This window comes from Theobroma cacao, chromosome 7 (genome assembly GCF_053813885.1).
Source record: "Theobroma cacao isolate CCN51 chromosome 7, ASM5381388v1, whole genome shotgun sequence".
In the NCBI taxonomy this organism is placed as follows: domain Eukaryota; kingdom Viridiplantae; phylum Streptophyta; class Magnoliopsida; order Malvales; family Malvaceae; genus Theobroma; species Theobroma cacao.
The window spans coordinates 10,187,947-10,208,034 of NC_142645.1; the positions used below are offsets into that span (position 1 = coordinate 10,187,947).

The following is a 20,088-nucleotide window of genomic DNA, read 5'->3' on the forward strand; positions in this document are numbered from 1 at the left end:
TTTCTTATTTACGAGCTTGACCAACTGTTCTCCACTGGCTTTCATTTACTGCCAAAAGAACAATGTTTCGTCAGTGCTTCTATATTTCCTTGGCTTAAAACTTGTTCGCCTCATCAGTCATCCCCCACCTTTCCCCTTTTCCCACCCAAGTTAAATTTAGCATGCCAAAACCAGAAGCACAACTTCCATGGTTTGGCCTCATCGCCGCCCTTGCTTTATTTCTACATCCGGAAGCTTGCATCACCAGAAGCACAAACAAGGATTGCGGTTTTACTCTGTGTGGAGACGTTAACATCAGCTACCCTTTTCGATTAACAAGCCAACCTCGCAAGTGTGGTGACCATAGGTTAGAGCTGGAGTGTGACAATAATAACCGCACCACTTTGGTCATGAAACGGGAGATTCTATGTCGAAAACATCTCTTATGAACATAATACGATACAAGTTATCAACGCGAATCTGGGCAGGAATGATTGCTCCCTTCCTCCCAGTTCCTTCATTTTTGGTGATAATAATATATGTACTAAGCCGTATGGTCCGTCTTTTACTACAATGATGCAGCTGTAAATTGCACAACACCCATAAAATCATCTCTGTATGTTGATGTCTCTGTTTGCCCAAATCGCTCTTCCCATCCACCTACCTATTTTTATTCTTTAGATCTAGAAACACTGCTGCCGCTGCGCGATTTCAATCAATTTTGCACGCTGGAAGCACAGTCTCCAGTACTTGGGCTAGAGAATACATATCACCGACTTGCCAACTTTGGACATCTACGGAAAGCTAATTCCAGTTTTATTTTCTTAGACGTTGTTTCACACATTTTTTTTCACTATGTTGACTTTGACAATTAAATTTTGACTCCTTGATTGAGAAAAATACATTTAAAATAATGAACAAGAAAATTTAAATCTAGGTTTAACTCAGATTGTTGTTTAAATTGAAATTTTTGAATTCATTAGTGATCATTGTTATTAATGATGATCATATCAAATATTATTACTAAAATATGATGTCAAATTCATCATTAATATCTTTCGTTATAGATATTTAAGACAAAGATATACTACAAAACATAATGTTTTATAGAACCTCTATTGTTAAATGGGCTGAGATTGGTTGGGTCATTAAATGTGATTGGAAAAATTATGGTTAAAACATTACTGTATTTTTCAAATCGTAAAAAGTTACTTTTTGGCTCAAACTTCAGTTTATTAGATTGAAAATTTTGAAAACTTCAGTTCCTTTTCCCTGACTTTATTCTTCACATGGAAAAGGGGAAGACCTGCTGCAAAGAGGAACAGAGAAAACTCCCTTAACAATGGAGAAAGAAAAACTTAACCCCTTTTATTTATTTTTGCTCCCCCAATGTCAAAACAACCTTTATTAAGAAGTTAAACAGAATATGGACGCAAGCTAGACAAGTGTTAGACTTTATAATAAAGTTTTTCTTATGAATATGTAACTGTAACAATGGAGTTCAAGGAAATACAGCGGAGAGAAAAATATTTTTGGGAAAAAAAACTCTCATTCATTAATAATAGCAAAAAAGAACCTTTGTACATGACGGCTTCTACAAAGAAAAAAACATTGCCATATAATGCAGCGACATTGTCTTGAAAAATGAAAAAATGAAATATGGACTCCACTAACAATCTCCAAAGCAAAACAAACTAACAAATTCTTTTACACTTGAAATTTTTAAATCCCAATGCACTAACAGAAAAATGACAAGAATAAAAAAAACAAAATAATGAAAAAAAGTAAGCAGCAACTCATGTAACACAGATATTACTCGCTAAGATTGTAACAAGCTACATGCCATGACTCCAACAAGCTATATGCCAAGACTGTTACATGCTATGATTGTTGGAAACTGCACGCCATTACTCTAGGATGTTACACACCATGGCTCCATGATCAATGTTACAAACCAAGGCTTTAAGATGTTACACGCCAAAGCTTCTGGATGTTACACACCAAAGTCTTTGGATGTTACACCCCATGGCCACCAGATGTTACACACCATGCTTGCAGCAAGCTTCCATTTTCAACATACCTCTTGGAAGCTTGAATTGCTGACTCCCAGTTTAGCTCTTAGATTTTCAAACTTGTGTTTATCAAGCCCTATGGTGAAAATGTCTGTTAGCTGCTCATCAGTACTGCAATGGGTAATAGATATCTCATCATTTTTAACTACATCCCTAATAACATGATATTTTATTCTAATGTGTTTAGTCCTCCCATGGTCTATTGGATTTTTTGCCATAAAGATGGTTGACTTGTTGTCAATCTAGAGTGTAGTAGGTTCATCATAGTTGAACTTCAGATCTTGAAGAATCTTTCTCAACCAAATTGCCTGGTTTGCTACTAAAGCAGTACCAATATATTCTGCTTTTACATATGATTGAGCTACAATGTCCTACTTCTTAGAGTTCCAAGCAAATATAGCACTTCCAAAAGGAGAAACAATAATCACTGGTGCTTTTAGAATCTTCCACACTCCTAGTCCAATCACTGTTTGAGTACCTTTGAAGTTCTTGCTTCACATTTCTGCTAAATATCAAACCATAGCTTAAAGTTCCTTTAATGTATCTAAGAATCCTTTAAGCTGTGGTCATATGTACTTTAGAGGGTTTTTGCATAAATCTAGATAAAATACTAGTAGCATACATGATGTCAAACCTGGATGCAAAGAGTTAAGGTAGGCTACTAATTCGTTTTCTGTAGAAAGTTTCATCAGCTTCTGTAACACCATCATTCTTGCTAAACTTGCTACCAGTAGCTAATGGTGTTGCCACTACTTTACAAATTTCCATTTTGAATTTTTTTAGTAATTCGGAAGCATACTTTTTCTGATGCATCAGTATGCAATCAACTTTTGGTTCAATCTGCAAACCAAGGAAGTATGACATCCTTCCAAGATCACTCATGTCAAATTTATTTTGCATTTTTAGTTTGAAATCATGCATAAAACTACGATTTGGTTCAATGATAAGCAAATCATCAACATAGAGTGATGCTATTACTTGAACAAGATTACTTGAGCTTTTAACGTACAAAATATGTTCACTATCACATCTGAAAAATCCTTGACTCTGCAGGTAACTATCCATCCTTTCGTACAATGCTCTTAGGGCTTGCTTGAGCCCATAAAGAGGTTTGATAAGTTTACAGACTTTGTTTTTTTCCTTGGTTCAACATATCCTTCAAGCTACTTGACATAAATGTCTTCATTAATGGTGCCATTTAGGAATGCTAACTTGATATCAAGATGCTAGATTAGCCCTCTTTCCTTAGCTGTAAGTGCCACCAGTGGCTTGATAGTGTCATGCCTAGCTACAAGGGCAAAAGTCTCAAAAAAATCAACACCATATACCTAAGAAAACCCCTTGACTACCAATCTGGCTTTGTGCTTGTTAATAGAACCATCAGAGTTGAGTTTGGTCCTATACACCACTAAACTCCAATAACTTTCTAATTTTTTGGTCTATCAACCAAGGTCCAGGTGTTGTTCTTCTTTATCATCATCATTTTAACCTTCATTGCCAGCTTCAAATGGTCATCTAAAGTAGCTTCAAAGTAGCAAATTGGTTTTGCAATGGCTATGTTGCATCTCTCATATATGTCTTATAGTGATCGAGTTCCTCTGATTGGAACTTCATCTATGTTTTCATGAGATTCCAAGTCTTCTTCAACATTTGATACATCATCAGTTACAATGTCTTTGTTTGTAGTAGCTTTAATGGCACTAGTATCCCAATTCTACTTGGCATTTTCATCAAATCTGACATCCCTACTTGTAAACAGCTTTCTTGTTTTTACATCAAGCAACCTATAACCCGTAGAAACTTCACTATAGCCAAGATGAACTGCAACCAATGGTTTCTCATCAAGCTTACCTTTCTTAGTATCAGGTATCTTGGCATAACAACACAACTAAAAACTTTGAGATGAGTTATAGTAGGTTTGATACCTAACCAGGCTTCATAAGGAGTCTTGTTGGTTAAAGACTTACTATGAGTCATATTCAGTAGGTAGTTGGCAGTATTTGTAGCTTCTACCCATAGAAACTTAGGTAAGCTCATTTCAAATAACAAGCATTGAGCCATTTCCATAACAATCCTGTTTTTTTGCTCAAACACCCCGTTTTGATGAGGATTATAGGTCATTTGTAACCTAATGACTAATACCAAGTTGACTCAAATAATTCTTAAACTCTTTAGCACTATATTCAGTCCCATTGTCACTTCTAAAGATCTTTATAGTTAAATTGACTTGATTTTCAATAGTAGCTTTAAACTTCACAAAAGTAGCCAAGGCTTTAGACTTGTGTTTTAGAAAATAAATCCAACTGAAACGTGTGAAGTCATCAACAAACAGTAAGTAAAACTGAGTTCCATTGAGGGACAAAGTCTTAATGAGGCCTCCAATGTCTGTGTGTACCAGCTACAATTTTTGCATTGCCTTCCAACTGTTGGTCTTTGGAAATGTAGTTTTGCTTTGCTTTCCAAATTGACAGGTACTACACAATTTATCAACCTTTGAAATATCAAGAGGACCAACAACCATGTTATGCACAACCATCTGCTTCAAATAAGAATGGTTCACATGACTAAATCTCCTGTACCATGTTATAACAAAGTTTTTCTTATGAATATGAAGCTGTAACAATGGAGTTCAAGGAAACACGAAGGAGAGAAAAACTATTTTTGGGGAAGAAGATTATCTCATTTATTAATCATAACAAAAAACAGCATTTTTATATGAAGGCTTTTACAAAGAAGAAAACGTTGCCATTTAATGCAATGGCATTGTCTTGAAAAATGAAAGATGGACTCCACTCATAGTTACCAAAGCAAAACAAACCAACAGATTCTTTTACATTGGGAATTTTTAAATCCCAATGCACTAATAGAAAAATTACAAGAATAATAAGAAATAAAATAATAAAAAAAGTGAGCAACAATACGTATAACATAGACATTACACGTTAAGATTGTAACAAGCTACACATCATGACTCCAACAAGCTATACGCCAAGACCGCTGGAAGTTGCACGCCAGGACTGAAGGATGTTGCACACTATGATTGTTGGAAGCTACACTCCACGGCTTCAAGATGTTACACATCATGGCTCCAAGATGTTACACACCAAGGCTTTAAAATGTTACACGCTAAAGCTTTTGGATGTTACACACCATGGCCACTAGATGTTACACGTCATGGCCATCAGATGTTACATGCCAAAGCTTCTGGATGTTACACATTATAGTTGTAGCAAGCTTCCATCTTCAACAACCAGCTAGCCCAGTCTTTTGGGAAAGGTAATGTGCAGGTCAAGGGGTCAAATCCCTATCCTACTTAGGGGCTATAACCTTATTACATAGCAAAAAAAAAAAAAAAAAAAAAAGATATACTACAAAAAATGCAAAGCAGGGTACAAAGTAAGTCTTTTATTTGAGTGCCTGATATCTTTGTTTTATTTGGATGCGTTGAACATTCCTGGACTCGTTGCGATATGCCTTAAAAACCTATGTGGACAGCTTCCTAGATTTCCCTTTCTATAGCAAAGATTATCGACCTAAAAGTATGCTTAATTTGCAGGTTTCATAAGTAGTTTTCATATTGAATTTGCTTTTTTGTTCCTCATATGGAAATAATTATATTTCGTTTTGCTCTTGGTATTTTTCTACATGAATGTATATTTTATGTTGTGGAGTAGCAGATAAGCTTTAACTCTGTTATTGCATATACACAAAATTGAGCAATATCAATGTTTTCATTTATAAAATAACTATTTTTTTTTGAAAAAAAATTAAAAAGCTATTAGATCTTACCAGTTTATAAATGTACCCACTTAATACTCACAAAAGAATAAAGCTTTTTAATGATTTTAATTTTAGAGGTGAAAGAGTACTAGAATAAAATATTATTTCTTTTATGCATGGGAGACTTTAATGATATATTTTTTACAAGCGAGAAGGAGGGTGGGCAAGACAGAAAAGAGTCACCGACGAGGGAATTTCGAGAAGCATGTGACGACTGTGAATTAAAAGACTTGGGTTTCAGAGGACCGAAGTTTACATGGTGGAACAACCATGAGGAAGAAGTCTTCATTAAATGTTGTTTGGACAGAGCATTGAGTTCGGATAGTTGGCGTGAATTATTTCCAAAAGCAGTGGTCTTTAATGAATCTCTTGGGGCATCCGATCGCCTCGCCTAAAGACTTGATTTATTTTATCTTCAGCGTGTAAGCTGGAAAAGAAGGTTCCACTATGAAGAAGCGTGGTTATATGATGATGGTTGTAACAGAATGATTACAGAAATGTTGAGTAACAAAGATGGTAGCCCGAAAGTCTGATGAAAAAATTGGAACTGATCAAAGGTAAGCTAAGTAACAGCAAATCAAATCCATTCCACGACTTATAGGCAGCAATAAAGAAGAAGAAAGAAAAATTGCAGGCCACTCATCAGTCCGGCTTTGAATTACATAAGATTAAATAGATTCAAGGCGAAATAAATTGTCTGCTTAGGGAGGAAGAGATGATGTGGAAACAGAGGTCACAGGTAGAATGGCAAGGATGGTGATAAAAATACGAAAATTTTCCATCAAAGAGCTAAAGAGAGAAGAAGAAAAAACATCATTTGGGGATTGAAGAAAGATGATGGTGCCTAGACAAACTCACAAGAAGAGCTCCATGCAGAGGTGATATAGTTCTACTCTAATATATTTTCTACTTCAAGACCTACGGCTATAGATGAAATTTTGTCAGGTATTCAACCAAAGATCTCTTCAGATATGAATGTGGGGTTGAACAATTATATATCGAGAGATGAGGTCCGTAAGGCCTTATTTCAAACGAACCCATCAAAGGCTCCTGGTCTTGATGGTCTTCCGGCCATGTTCTTCCTCAAATGTTGGAATAGTATAAGGGATGAAATTCATAAGCCTGTTGTTGATTTCTTTGAAGGGAATATCCAAAATTCTAATGTTAATCACGCACACATAATTCTTATACTGAAAATTACTCAACCTGAAAAAGTGAGCCAATTTCGACTTATAAATCTATGTAATGTGTTATATAAAATAGCCTTGAAGGTCCTAACCAATAGATTAAAACCTATTCTACCGATTACTATTTCTAAAAATTAGAGTACCGTCGTACCAAGAAGACTAATTTCAGACAATGTGATTGTTGCATATGAAGTTATTCATGCCTTGCATAATAAACATCAAGGTAAGGTAGGCAATTTTGCTTTAAAATTAGACATGAGCAAAGCCTATCACAGAGTGAATTGGCTTGTGTGAAGGAGATAATGTCGAAGATGGGCTTTGCCGGTACTTTTGTAGAAATGATATGGAGATGTGTGACCTCGGTATCTTATTTAGTTCTTATAAACGGTGTGCCAAGCAACACATTTGTGCCGATGAGAGGATTACACCAAGGTGACCCTCTTTCTCCTTTTCTATTTGTAATTGTTTCTAAGCCTTTATCTGGCTTACTTAGTATGGTTAACCTTTCTAAAAGTATTTCGGGCATAAATTTATGTCTAGAAGGTCTGAATATTACTCATCTGTTATTTGCAGAAGATAGTATGATATTTGGTAGGACTTGTAGACAAAAGGTTTGTGTTTTGCAAGCCATATTTATGAAATATGAAAAAGCTTCAGGACAGAAAATAAATACGGAGAAATTGGCTTTGCTATTTAGCAGGAATACTTCAGAAGAGGATAGAGAAATGGTGAGGAGATTTCTTGGTATTGAGACGTCCACTAAGGAGGAATGTACCTAGGGATGCCATTAATTATAGGGGGTTCAAAAAGCAGATTTTCAATTTTGTGAAAGAATGGATTACGAAGAGGATCACAAATTAGAAAAATAGATTACTTTCTGTGGCTTGGAGAGAGATTCTCATTAAAGTAGTGGCACAAGTAATCCTAACATACGTAATGAGCTGTTTTAAGCTCCCTGACTCAACTTGTCAAGAAATTGATTCAGTGATAGCTCAATTTTGGTGGAGTGGCAATAGTAAAGATAAAAAAAATTCACTGTAGGAATTGAAAGTCATTGTGCTCTTCAAAATTCATTGTGGGGTTGGGCTTTAGAGACATCAATAGCTTCAATTTGGCAATGCTTACTAAACAGGACCGGCGACTACAAATGGAAGAGACAACTGTTGCGTTTAAGGTTCTCAAAGCAAGATATTTCCCAAGAACTGATTTCATGAATGCTTCAATTGGATCTAATGCTAGCTACTCATGGAGAAGCCTTAGAGAAAGTCAAGAGGTAGAAAAAAAAGGTCTACTTTGGAGAGCAGGAGATGGGAAGGAAATTAATGTAAGTCAAGATAATTGGATGCCATATGATTCGCCTAGATCGATTATGAGGTTTGAATGTGTAGTAGAAAACGAGTTGCGGGTTTCAGAGCTGATCATTGAAAGAACAATGACATGGAATGTGGAAAAAAATAAATAACATATTCCTTCCATATGAACGGGGTCTCATTTTGTCAATACCTTTGAGCTTTAGAAGGCCTTGAGGTACGCAAGTTTGGTTTTTCAACAACCATGGGAGGTGTACGGTGCAATCGGGTTATAGACTAATCCAAGCTACTTGTCTGAATAATGTAGCGGGCTGTTCAAATGGTAATCATTGGGACTTTGGAAAAAGATCTGTCAATTAAACATTCCTAGTAAAATCATTTTGTTCCTGTGGAAAACTATTAACGGTATTCTTCCAACACGGAAAGCACTGATTCAAATAAGAGTAAATGTTGAAGGAAACTGTCCTAATTATGAAGATAAGCTGGAAACGGAATACCATTGTTTGTGTTGTTGCCCATTGGCAATAGCTGTATGGATGATATCTAAATGGGGATTTCGACATCTAGAAGAAAATTTCAGAACAATGATAGATTGATTGCAACATTTATGTGATATAATGGAGAAAAAGCAACTTGAAGAAATAATGGTGGTTTTACGGGTTGTCTAGAAGGCTTGAAACCCAACGATTTTTAAAAATCAAAAGCTGCAACCGATACAGGTGTTGGAAATTGGCATCAACACTCTATCGCAATACATGGACGGATGTTAATAAGGCACATGGAAGCTTGTCTCTTCAGCAAACAAAGACGGTAAAATGGAGTCTCCCAAGGGTCTATAAAATGAACGTGGATGCGGCATTAGTTGGGAATGATGATGAGAAGAAAACGAGTGCGGGCTTTGTAGTCAGAGAAGAGAATGGAAAACTGATTCTTGATGGTGCTGTTAAATTGAATTTTGGAACCTCCATTGAAGAAGCTGAATCTTGACTAATATTCATCTTTAGAAAATAAGGCAAAAAAGTTCGGAAAAACTTATACAGGATCTTTACTACTTGATTAAATTATTCCCCAAAAATATTTTATCTTCTTTTTATGTCCTTTCTATTTCTGGATTTTAGAATTTTCTAGACATGATAAAAAAAATTTGTACTTACATTCTTTTCATTTCACCTCCTTTTATTTTTTTTTACACTTTGCTAATTTCATTAAAATTTCCACTTTATTCTCATTGTACATTTGAAAAAAAAAATCTATAAATGTGACTAATAATAATATGAAAAAGTCAAAAGCATATATTAAAGAAAAGAGTTTTTAGTTAGAAAAAATGAAGGTTGCGTAAAACGAGAAATATAATAAATGTTAATATCTTTTTAGAAAATCAAGAAATTTGACGAATTTCATCTCAACAGTTGGAATTTGAAATGAAAATTTGAACCCTCCAAAATCTCCCATCCAAATTCCAAGGATTTTTATTTTACCAAACAACATAATTTGAAATAAGGTACATAAAAAAATTAAGTTAATTTGTGAAATATAACTTGAAATCTATAACATATTTAAAACGATATTTCAATAGGCATCCTGAGCGACCATGTGGAGAGCAGAGAGAGAAACAGAAAAGATACTGAGCAAAAAGAGAGAAAGAGGGTGCAAAGAAGTCAGAGTTTGCTACGTGAAAAGCATTTATAGAAACAGGGAAAAGATGTTGACATATAGAGAGGGTGCAAAGAGACCCGTGTGCAACGTACGGGTCATATTTGAGGGACATTTAAACAAAGCTTGTGAAACCTGTTTGGGTCAATGTCACCTATTTAATGTTTGTTACTTTTTTGACTCGCAAGTAACCTATGTAAAGTTTAACACATTATATCCACGAGGTGGACCAACAATTCAACACTTTCCGAGTACTTTACCGCCCGAAAAAAGGACTCTCCTTTTATTTGTTGCTTTGGGACCAAATGGTTGTTTGCATACCGACAAACATTTCAATGCTTCTATATATCCTTGACTTAAAACGTTGTCAGCCTCAATCTCGGTTCTTCATTGCCAAACTTCAGGATGCTAAAAGCACAAGTTTCGTTGTTTTGGCTTATGGCCGTTGCTTTACTTCTATTCCTTGATCTTTGCATCGCTAGACGTGAAATTAGTAAAGCTTGTGGCTCTTCTCACTGTGGAAATGTTACCGTCAGTTATCCTTTCCGACTAAAAAGCCAGCCTCCCGGGTGTGGTCTTCAACTGGAATGCAATGATAACAATATCACCACTTTGGCCTTGGGTACTCTGAAGTATTACGTTCAAGAGATCTTTAATGAAAATCAGGCAATAAGAGTTATGGTTATGGATGAGAGACTGAGCAGTGACGATTGCTCCTTTCCTCCTCCTCTTCGTAGTTCCTTCGATTTTATTGGAACTGAAATTGGAGATGCACTTGTGGTTCACACACACCATCTTATTTTACAATTTCCTAATAGCCTTTTTTATGTATCTAGTAAATTGCACAAGACCAATGAAATCTTCTTCCTACGTTGATGCCTCTCGTTGCACCAATAGCTCGTCCCATCCAACTTCCTGCTTTTATTTTTTAGATGAAAGAACACCGCCAGGAGATTTCAACCAGTCTTGCATAGTCATAGCTCAGGTTCCATTCATGTTCGAGAATATTATAGGCTTGTCTACTTCGGATATCTACGAAAAGCTATTACTGGGCTACGAAATAACATGGAGAGACTCCGATGGGAGGTGCCCCTGGCACTGGTCCGGGTGCGACAACAAGGTTTCATTTCAAGATATGTAAGATTTTTATGAGCCTTTGTGTTTTTTGAGCCGTGTCATTCATATTGGGTAAATTTTATGTTTTTTTTTTGTTAATTTGGGTATTTTTATTTTATTAATGACCAATTGGTTTTAAGTTTGGTGCATAACATGCTATTATACTCAAAGTTTGTTATGTTCTTATTGTTTGTTGTTCCTTATAAGTTTGTCTAGGAGGTATGCTTGTTTGTTTGGTTCGAGGGTTTCCGATGATCCTATGTTCAATTAAATATAGGTTAGATACTTAACATTATTTTATTATAGTGAATTTGGTTGGATAGTAAAATTGTGATTTACGAAATTATGGCAAACAAGTTATTTTTTTGAAAAACTATAAGAAAAGTTTTTGTCTCACCGACTTCAATTTAATCTGGAAAATATCTTTTATTATGTGAACTGTGATCAAAATGACAATTTATTGCTCAACTAATTCAAATTCAGCTTCATGTTTTATCATGCAAATAATCAGTTAATAACTTTTATATAGACTATTTTTTTTACCTGCTACTTTGCACTTGAACTAAATTGTATGTCAAATATTATATATATTTAAAGACATACACACGAACAAAATTTTCACTTAGTTATAAATATGCTATCTAGGCTGCCTTTCAAAAAAAAAAAAATGCTATCTAGATAATTTGCTATCTAAGAAATTAAGTTTGATAAGTGTAAAATCTTGATAGGAATTATTATTGATAATTAAGTTGAGAGAATAAAAAGTAGTGAGTTGGTTAGGCCATAACTTTATTTGAAAATTAGGAATAGGAGAATTAATATTTAAATCTAGGTTTTACTCAAATTGTTGTTTAAATTGAAAATTTTGAACTCATTTGTGATCATTGTTAATTAATGATGTTCATACCAAATTTTATTACTAAAATATGATGTCAAATTGATCCTTGATATTTTTTATTATAGATATATAATAGTAAAATTTACTACAAAACATAATGTTCTATAACACCTCTATTAATTATTTAAAAAAAAAAAACATAGTTTTTCTTATCCTCTTCGACTTGTCATTTTTCTTTTACATCCTCTTCCTTTTAATTTGATGTGTTGAATAATCCAGATTGGCACGGTTGCTGTATAACTTGAGAATCTATGTGGACAGCTTTCAATATTTCCTTTTCCACGGCGACCTTTACCCTGTATACCATGTGCCAAATAGTACGCTTTCCAGAATTCGCTAAGTACTAATGTTGTTCTTGGATTTGCCTTTCCACTTCTTGAATTAATAATTATATTTTGTTTTTTGTCTTGGTATTTTCTGCAGGAACTTATATTATCTGTCTTGCAATAACAGGTAATTAATAAGTTTTAGCCTTGCGTTTGTATATACAGAAAATTGAGCAATATCTGAAATTTCAAATTTAAGATAAAAATAATAAAAGAGATTACACAAGCCCCTTCATTCTAAAACTCAAAAATTTATGAAACTCTTTGAAATGTATTGCTTATTTGAATAAGAAATAAGAAAAATAAAACTTGAATAATATGACTAACTAAATAATTACTTATTCAAAATGGATTGCAAAGAATTGTTTTAATTTTCTTGTAAAAAGCTTATGGAGAACTTAGTTAGAGATTATCGAATGTACTACCAAGAGAACGGGCCTGTCAACCAATAGTATATACTACGAAGGGAGCATTAAACCGTTAGATTCATAGACTTTTTGAGGGCCCAATAGTTTTTTTCTTCTTTTTTTTTTTAATCTGTTAATGCTTTTTGGTCTTACTTAAAATGGGAATCTGGTATTTTCATTATGTCAAGTTTCTTGGGACAAGAGATATATAAGATATGTTGCACGAAATAACTCAATTTTACTTGTATTTATGTATTGCCTACATTCAAAATACTAATGTATTCCAATATACTTTTTTTTGTCAAAAAAAAAAAAAACACAGGAATTATCTTATCACGAATGTTATTGGGGATATCTTGCTTGCTTGCACTTGTTACATACACATTTCGAAGGAGACATTTATGTGCAGACAGTACAATCGAAGAGTTCCTTCAAAGTCAAAATAACTTCTTACCTATTAGGTATTCTTATTATGAAATAAAAAGAATAACTAATGGTTTAAAAAATAAATTAGGTGAAGGGGGTTATGGTTCAGTGTTTAAAGGAAAACTTCGTAGCAACCATCTTATGGCAGTAAAGTTGTTAGGCAATTCAAAAGCTAATGGGCAAGATTTCATTAATGAAGTTGCAACAATCGAGAGGATTCATCATGTTAATGTTGGGAAACTCATTGAATTTTGTGTAGAGGGATCAAAACAAGCTCTTGTCTATGACTTCATGCCAAATGGATCTCTAGATAGAATCTTATTTGCAAGAGAAAATAAGATCAGTTTAAGTTAGCAAAAAATGATTGATATTGCACTTGGAATAGCTCGAGGAATTGACTATTTACATCGAGTATGTGACATGCCAATTTTACATTTTGATATTAAGCCACATAATATTCTTCAAGATGAGAACTTTAACCCAAAACTTTCGGATTTTGGTCTTGCAAAATTGTCTCCAGTAAAGGATAGTACTATCTCTCTCACTGCAGCACAAGGTACATTTGGATATATTGCTCCTGAGTTGGTCTACAAAAATATTGGAGGCATCTCATATAAAGCCGATGTTTATAGTTTCGGGATGTTGTTAATGGAAATGGTGGGTAGGAGAAAAAATTTGAATGCATTCATTGAACAATCAAGTCAGATATACTTTCCATCATGGATTTATGACCGATCTGATCAAGGAGAGGACTTAGAGTTGGGAGATGTTACAAATGAGGAAAAGATAATTGTCAGGAAGATGTCAATAACAGCTTTTTGGTGTGTACAAACGAAGCCTATTGATCGTCCTTCAATGAACAAAGTCTTGGAGATGCTGGAAACTGATGTTGAGCTCCTCAAAATGCCTCCCAGACCTTTTCAACTTCCTTCTGAAGCATCAACTTCATGTTAAATGTAGTGTCAACTAGTGAACGTGTATTTCATTATGTCACCCAAGTAGTTTTGTAATTTTATGCCTAGCGACTCATAATTTATCATATAGTTTTATGTAAGATACTTGTGGAAAACAATATATGCATAAAAACTTTCTGATAAAAGAAATGCGGTTGGTCGATCAATTTCCATTCAGTGAGCGGTATAATTAAGTTTATGCCCCACTTAAGGCTAAACCATTTTGTTCTAAAGCCTCAAAGGTTGTCTGCCGCACAAGAAATTAAGGTCTCCTTTCAAGAAATTGCAGCCTAGATGCATGTGGATAAAATCTATGTTTTTATTATTATTTTTCTCAATTTTTTCCCTTCCCAAAACGAGAATCTATTCATCAATTTTTTTTTTCATCTTTGTGGCAGGTGGCAAAGAATGAAAATAACTTCTCTGCAAGTGATTAATGATTTAATTCTAGTTAGACTGAAATGGTGGACTATAGCCAAAAAAATTGCTTGCTGCTCCAAAATAATCTTCCCCAAAATTAATGATATTTCTTTGGGTCCACCTTCTCAATTTGATAGGTCAATGGTTTTCTCATCCAAATTGAACTCCTTGAATCTCATTTTATTGCTCTTGTTTGATTTTCAAGGAGTTTAATTTTTATTTTATTTTATATAAAAATAATTTTTTATAAAATTTTTATGAAACTTTTCATTTCATTCCCATCATTCATTAAAAAAAAAATCTTAGAAATGTTTTAAAAGTATTCTTTTCATGGTTATTATAGTCGAGCCAAGGATCAGTGGGTTTCATGCAGAAAGGCTGATTAAATCTACTGGTTTTGAAAGATCACACAAAGTGGAATCAATTGGTTTTTTGGGCGGTATATGGATACTTTGGTAGGAGATTGTTAATATAACAGTGATTGCGAACCACATGCAGTGTATCCATATTGCAGTTGAGCACTTAGTGGGAAATTCTTGGAATTTAGTTATAGTTTATGGTTATCTGAATCCATCTATTAGAAATGCGTTGTGGAAGGAACTTGTGAGGTTTGTCAGATCTGTTACAAAACCATGGTTGATAACAGGTGATTTTAACTTCTTCCTATTTTCACATGAAAAGTCTAGACAGTCTATAAGGGGCAGACGACCTTGTCTTCATTTTCAGAAATTTGTAAATGATTTTGAACTGATGGAGCTTAGGTTTAAAGGTCCCAAATCTACTTGAAAAAGAGGTATGGTTTTTGAGAGAATTGACAGAGCAATGTGTAATATTCAGTGGAGACTAGGTTTCAGTGATGCGATTGTTAACCATCTCCTGAGGGTGGGTTTAAATCACAGACCATTGCTAATTTCAACAAGGGAAGATCGGAATGTAAATAGAACACAAAGTTTTCAATTCCAAGCAGCATGGTTGACACACTTTGTAATTGAGGAGTTTGTGAAATAAACATGGGATAATTCGGGTAGTATTCATGTTGCGTTGGTGAAGGTGAATATTTATGAGAAAGCAAGGTAGTGGAATAGAAAGGTGTTGAGCAACTTTTTTTTTTTTTATAAAAAAGGAGATTATTAGCAAGATTGACTGGGGTTGAGAAAGCACTAGAATTGCGACCTTCTAATTATCTAAGAGAGTTGGAGTACAGCTTATGCTTGGAATATGAAACTGTATTAAAGTAAAAGGAAACATTTTGATTTTAGAAGTCCAAGGCGGATTGGTTGCAGTTCGATGACTGTAACACCAAATATTTTCACCTTTGAGTAATGAGAAGGAGAAGCAAGTTAAAAATTTTACGATTTAGAGTTTTGAATGAGGAATAATGTGATGATTAGAGGTAATTACAATTGCATGCTATGGATTTTTTTTTAGTGTTTATATTCTAAGGAAGGTAATGATCTCCTGCCATATCCAATATGGAACTGGTACCCTAGATTATTTGAGGAAGCTTATGATTTTATGGGATGTCCAGTAGATAAGAAAGAAGTTTTGAAGCACTCTTCGAGATGAAACCTCTTAAAGCACCAAGATTGGATGGTTTTCCTGCTTTGTTCTTTCAACCTCAATGGCAGGTAGTGGGGAAAAAATTAGTGGAATATATTCAGGCTATTTTTAATGAAGCAAAGATTGGCATTAACATGTGTAGTTCTTTGATTGTTTTGATTCCTAAAGTTAGGGTTCTTGAGCACATTTCCCAATTTAGACTCATTAGTTTACTACCAGTGGCCTTCAAAGTTTTAATGAAGTTTGTAGCTAATAAGTTAAAGCCATACATGAATCTATTCATAGATGAACCACTAGCCAGTTTTATTCCTAGGAGACATATTGTTGAGAATACAAATGTTGCCTAGGAGGTAATGCATTCTTTTCACAAAAAAATAGGGAAGAAGGGGATAGATGATGATTAAGATTGACTTGGAGAAGGCTTACGATAGGATAAGGTGGGAATTCATTCATGACTCACTCTTGGAAGCTAGAATCATAGGTAACATTGTCGATATTTTAATCAAAAGTTGGAATTGCTGTAGTTTTCATATATTATGGAATGGTGCGTGTTTTGATGAATTGTTCCTTTCGAGATGTGTGCGACAAGGAGATCCACATGCTCCGTATTTGTTTATGCTATGTATAGAAAGACTAGCTCATGGTATTAAGTAGACTATTGAACAAGAAATGCAGAAACCAATTAGATTGGGTAAACATGGACCAGTCGTAACTCCTTTATTTTTCGCTAATGATCTCAACTCCTCGCAGAAGCTTCAAAAGCTTAGATGGAGCAAATAAAGGGAGTATTGGATAATTATTGTGTATGTTCTGGTGAAAAGGTGAGTATAGTAAAATTGGCATTTTTTGTTCACAGAATGTATGTAGGGAGGTAATTAATGATGCAGCTAGTTAGCGTGAAGAAAAAGGCTTGCGCCTGACTAAGCCCTTAAGGTTAATAACCAAGTTTCAAATGTAAAAACTTAAACTCGAGTTTAAGAGAAGAACTTAATAATGTTATTCCATGAGTCAAAAAAAGTAAGTTTAAGGGTCCTATTTATAGCATTATAGGCCCAAGTCCTAACAAAACTTTACTTCTGGTTGTCTACTACAATTAGAGTTGTTAACAAGAGATTTAAATAAAATAAATGTTCTATTCCTAATTAGAACATGACTATCATAAAGTCCTAATTCAAGTAAATTAAATAAAAGAGAAATTTTATTATGCCTATAATTCTTATGTAGGACTCATAACTAAATAAGGAAAATATTAAAAATATTAAAATTATGAATATGCCCATTTATGACTTTTGGGTTTTTCATTTTGGCTTCTGACGCTCAGCGTGCTCCAAGAAATTATCTGCTAGACGTTTTGTATTAGTCTCCTTCACTTGAGAAAAACTCGACCTCGAATTAATGGATATATCTAGATACAAGGGTTCTTTTAATAATGGTTTGACTACTTCTTGATGCTCTACTTTTTTTAACCCTCTTCAATTGACAACACTTGTTTCACAATCAGAGCATGCACCTCATTTCATTTCTTGAAAATAGTCTCTATCTCATTCCCTGAATGAGTAAAGGTAAAGAAAGTCTGCCCCTCTACTTTAGAAGCTTTGGTTTTGGCACTTCCCTTCATGGGCATTAAAGTAAACTTTATGCCATCTTTTCCTAATTTATAGGTGTTTTCTCTTCCATCATGTTGCGCTGCAACATTAAATTGCCAAAGTCTACCAAATAACAGGTGACAAGCACTCATATCTAGAATATCAAAATATACCTTATCTTTGTACTTACTAATGGAAAAAGGTACCTTACAGAGTTTTGTTACATGAATCTTCTCTGCTGCCTTAATCCAACCAATAGTGTATGGATTAGGGTATTTCTCTACCTGTAATCCCAAACTTTCCATAGCAGCCTTACCAATAATATTCTCAAAACTACTACTATCAATAATCACATCAAATAAACAGCTAGTGATAGTGCACCTGGTTTGAAATAATTGATGTCGCTCAATATTATCCTCCTATTTTGGAGACAACATCATTATTTTCACCACAATTTTCACCATCTTCATCATCCTCAGACTTGTCATTATCTCCATCTGGACCACAACAAATCTCATCATCCTCTTCTTTTCGTTCCACCACATGGATTGCTTTTTTGAGAGGACAGTCACTAGATCTATGACCAAGTTGATTGCATTTGAAACACTTCCCTAAATTTGGTTTAGCATAGGGGTTTGTAGCTTTTTGCCTTTTTTTCGCATCCGTCACTTTCTACTTTTCAATTGTCTTCTCTTCCTTGTACTAGTCATTATGTACAAAACTATCATGAACTAATTTATTCTTGCTGTTGGATGCTTTATAATTATCCCCACTGTAACTCTTGCAAGAATAATCAAGTCTGTTCTTTTCTCGCAACATTAATTCATCCTTTAAAGCAATATGCCTTGCTTGAGATAAATTTCGTAATACCTGTACCTCTATCTTGTCTCTGATAATTGGCTTCAACCCTTCTAGATACTTGGCAACCTGTTGCTCTTTAGTCTCTCTTAGGTTATTCCACTCTGCTAGTTTCATAAATTTTGTAATATACTTATGTACAATTTTCTAACCTTGATGGCAACTCTGGTATTGCTAGAATAAAATCTGTTCATAATCAGGAAGAAAAAAAATCTTTCTGGAACAGTTGCTTCATCCTATACCAGGTTCTAATTGGTGTTTTCTCCTCACGATTCCATCTAGATTGCAACTTTTCCCACCATGCAGAAGCTCCACCTTTCAATCTGTAAGTGACAAGTCTCATCATTTTTCCTTTTGTAATTTTCATATATTCGAAAAATCTATCTATTTTCACAATCCAATCTAGAAAATCTTCAATATTCAAACTTCCATTAAAGTAAGGAATATCTACCTTTAATCTAAGATTGCGAGTATCTCAACCACCATAATTATTCCTTCCATATTTTACGTACCTCATAGGTTCTGCAAAGTAATCATCTTCCTCGTCTGAATCTTCCATGTAGACATGTTGGCTACCCCCATTTATAGGAACAAGTCTGCCGATAGGCTGTCCACGGGCTGCATCATCTCTACTACGTGGCCTTTCGTCATTTTGATTTCTATTGGCATCTACGCCTAGAGAATCAAGTCGATTTGCAATTTCTTCAAAGTGTCATTTCAAATGCTAGAATCTAAGATCTATTCATTGCTCCAAAGCTTTCAATGCCACCCCTTGATCTTGCACTGCAAATTGCGAGGTCTTAGTTCCCTAATTATCGCCATGGGAACCACCTTCTACCATAACTAGGTCACTTGTCATTAGATTGGGTGAGTTTTTCCCCCTTTGATACCAACTGACGTAGTGAGTTAGCGTGAAAACAAAGGCTAGCATCTAACTAAGCCCTTAAGGTTAAAAACCAAGTTTCAAATGTAGAAACTTAAACTCAAGTTTGAGAGAAGAACTCAACAATGTTGTTCCATGATTCAAAAAAGCTAAGCTTAATGGTCCTATTTATAGTATTATAGGCCGAAGTTCTAACAAAACTCTACTTCTGGTTGTCTAGTACAACTAGAGTAGTTAACAAGAGATTTAAGTAAAATAAATGTTCTATTTCTAATTAGAACATGACTATCCTAAAGTCCTAATACAAGTAAATTAAATAAAAGAGAAATTTTATTATACCTATATTTCTTATGTAGGACTCCTAACTAAACAAGAAAAATATTAAAAATATTAAAATTATGAATATGATCAATTATGACTTTTGAGCTTTTCGTTTTGGCTTTTAACGCTTAGCTTACTCCAAGAAATTATCTACTAGACATTCTACGTCAATTAACATCTTGGGGTCCCCTTGTTGCATGGGAGAAAGAGTGCTAATACTTACAAGTATTGTATCGATAAAGTTAAGAACTGTTTAAGTCCATGAAAAGCATCGTCTTTATCTTTAGAAAGACACTTAACTCTTGTTAAATCAATGCTATCCGGTATCCCACTACACACAATGCAAATAGTTT

At 34.4% G+C, this 20,088-nt stretch overlaps 1 protein-coding gene and 1 pseudogene across 1 annotated transcript; both read left to right on the plus strand.

Moving 5' to 3' along the window:
- Positions 1-10,419: 10,419 nt before the first annotated feature.
- Positions 10,420-13,508, plus strand: LOC18594489 (LEAF RUST 10 DISEASE-RESISTANCE LOCUS RECEPTOR-LIKE PROTEIN KINASE-like 2.2). Its single transcript, XM_088808681.1, has 5 exons — positions 10,420-10,816; positions 10,914-11,118; positions 12,215-12,312; positions 12,419-12,448; positions 13,243-13,508. The coding sequence occupies exons 1-5, from the start codon at positions 10,420-10,422 to the stop codon at positions 13,506-13,508; spliced, it is 996 nt and encodes a 331-aa protein (XP_088664807.1).
- Positions 13,453-14,108, plus strand: LOC148761653 (rust resistance kinase Lr10 pseudogene; annotated as a pseudogene).
- Positions 14,109-20,088: the final 5,980 nt, after the last annotated feature.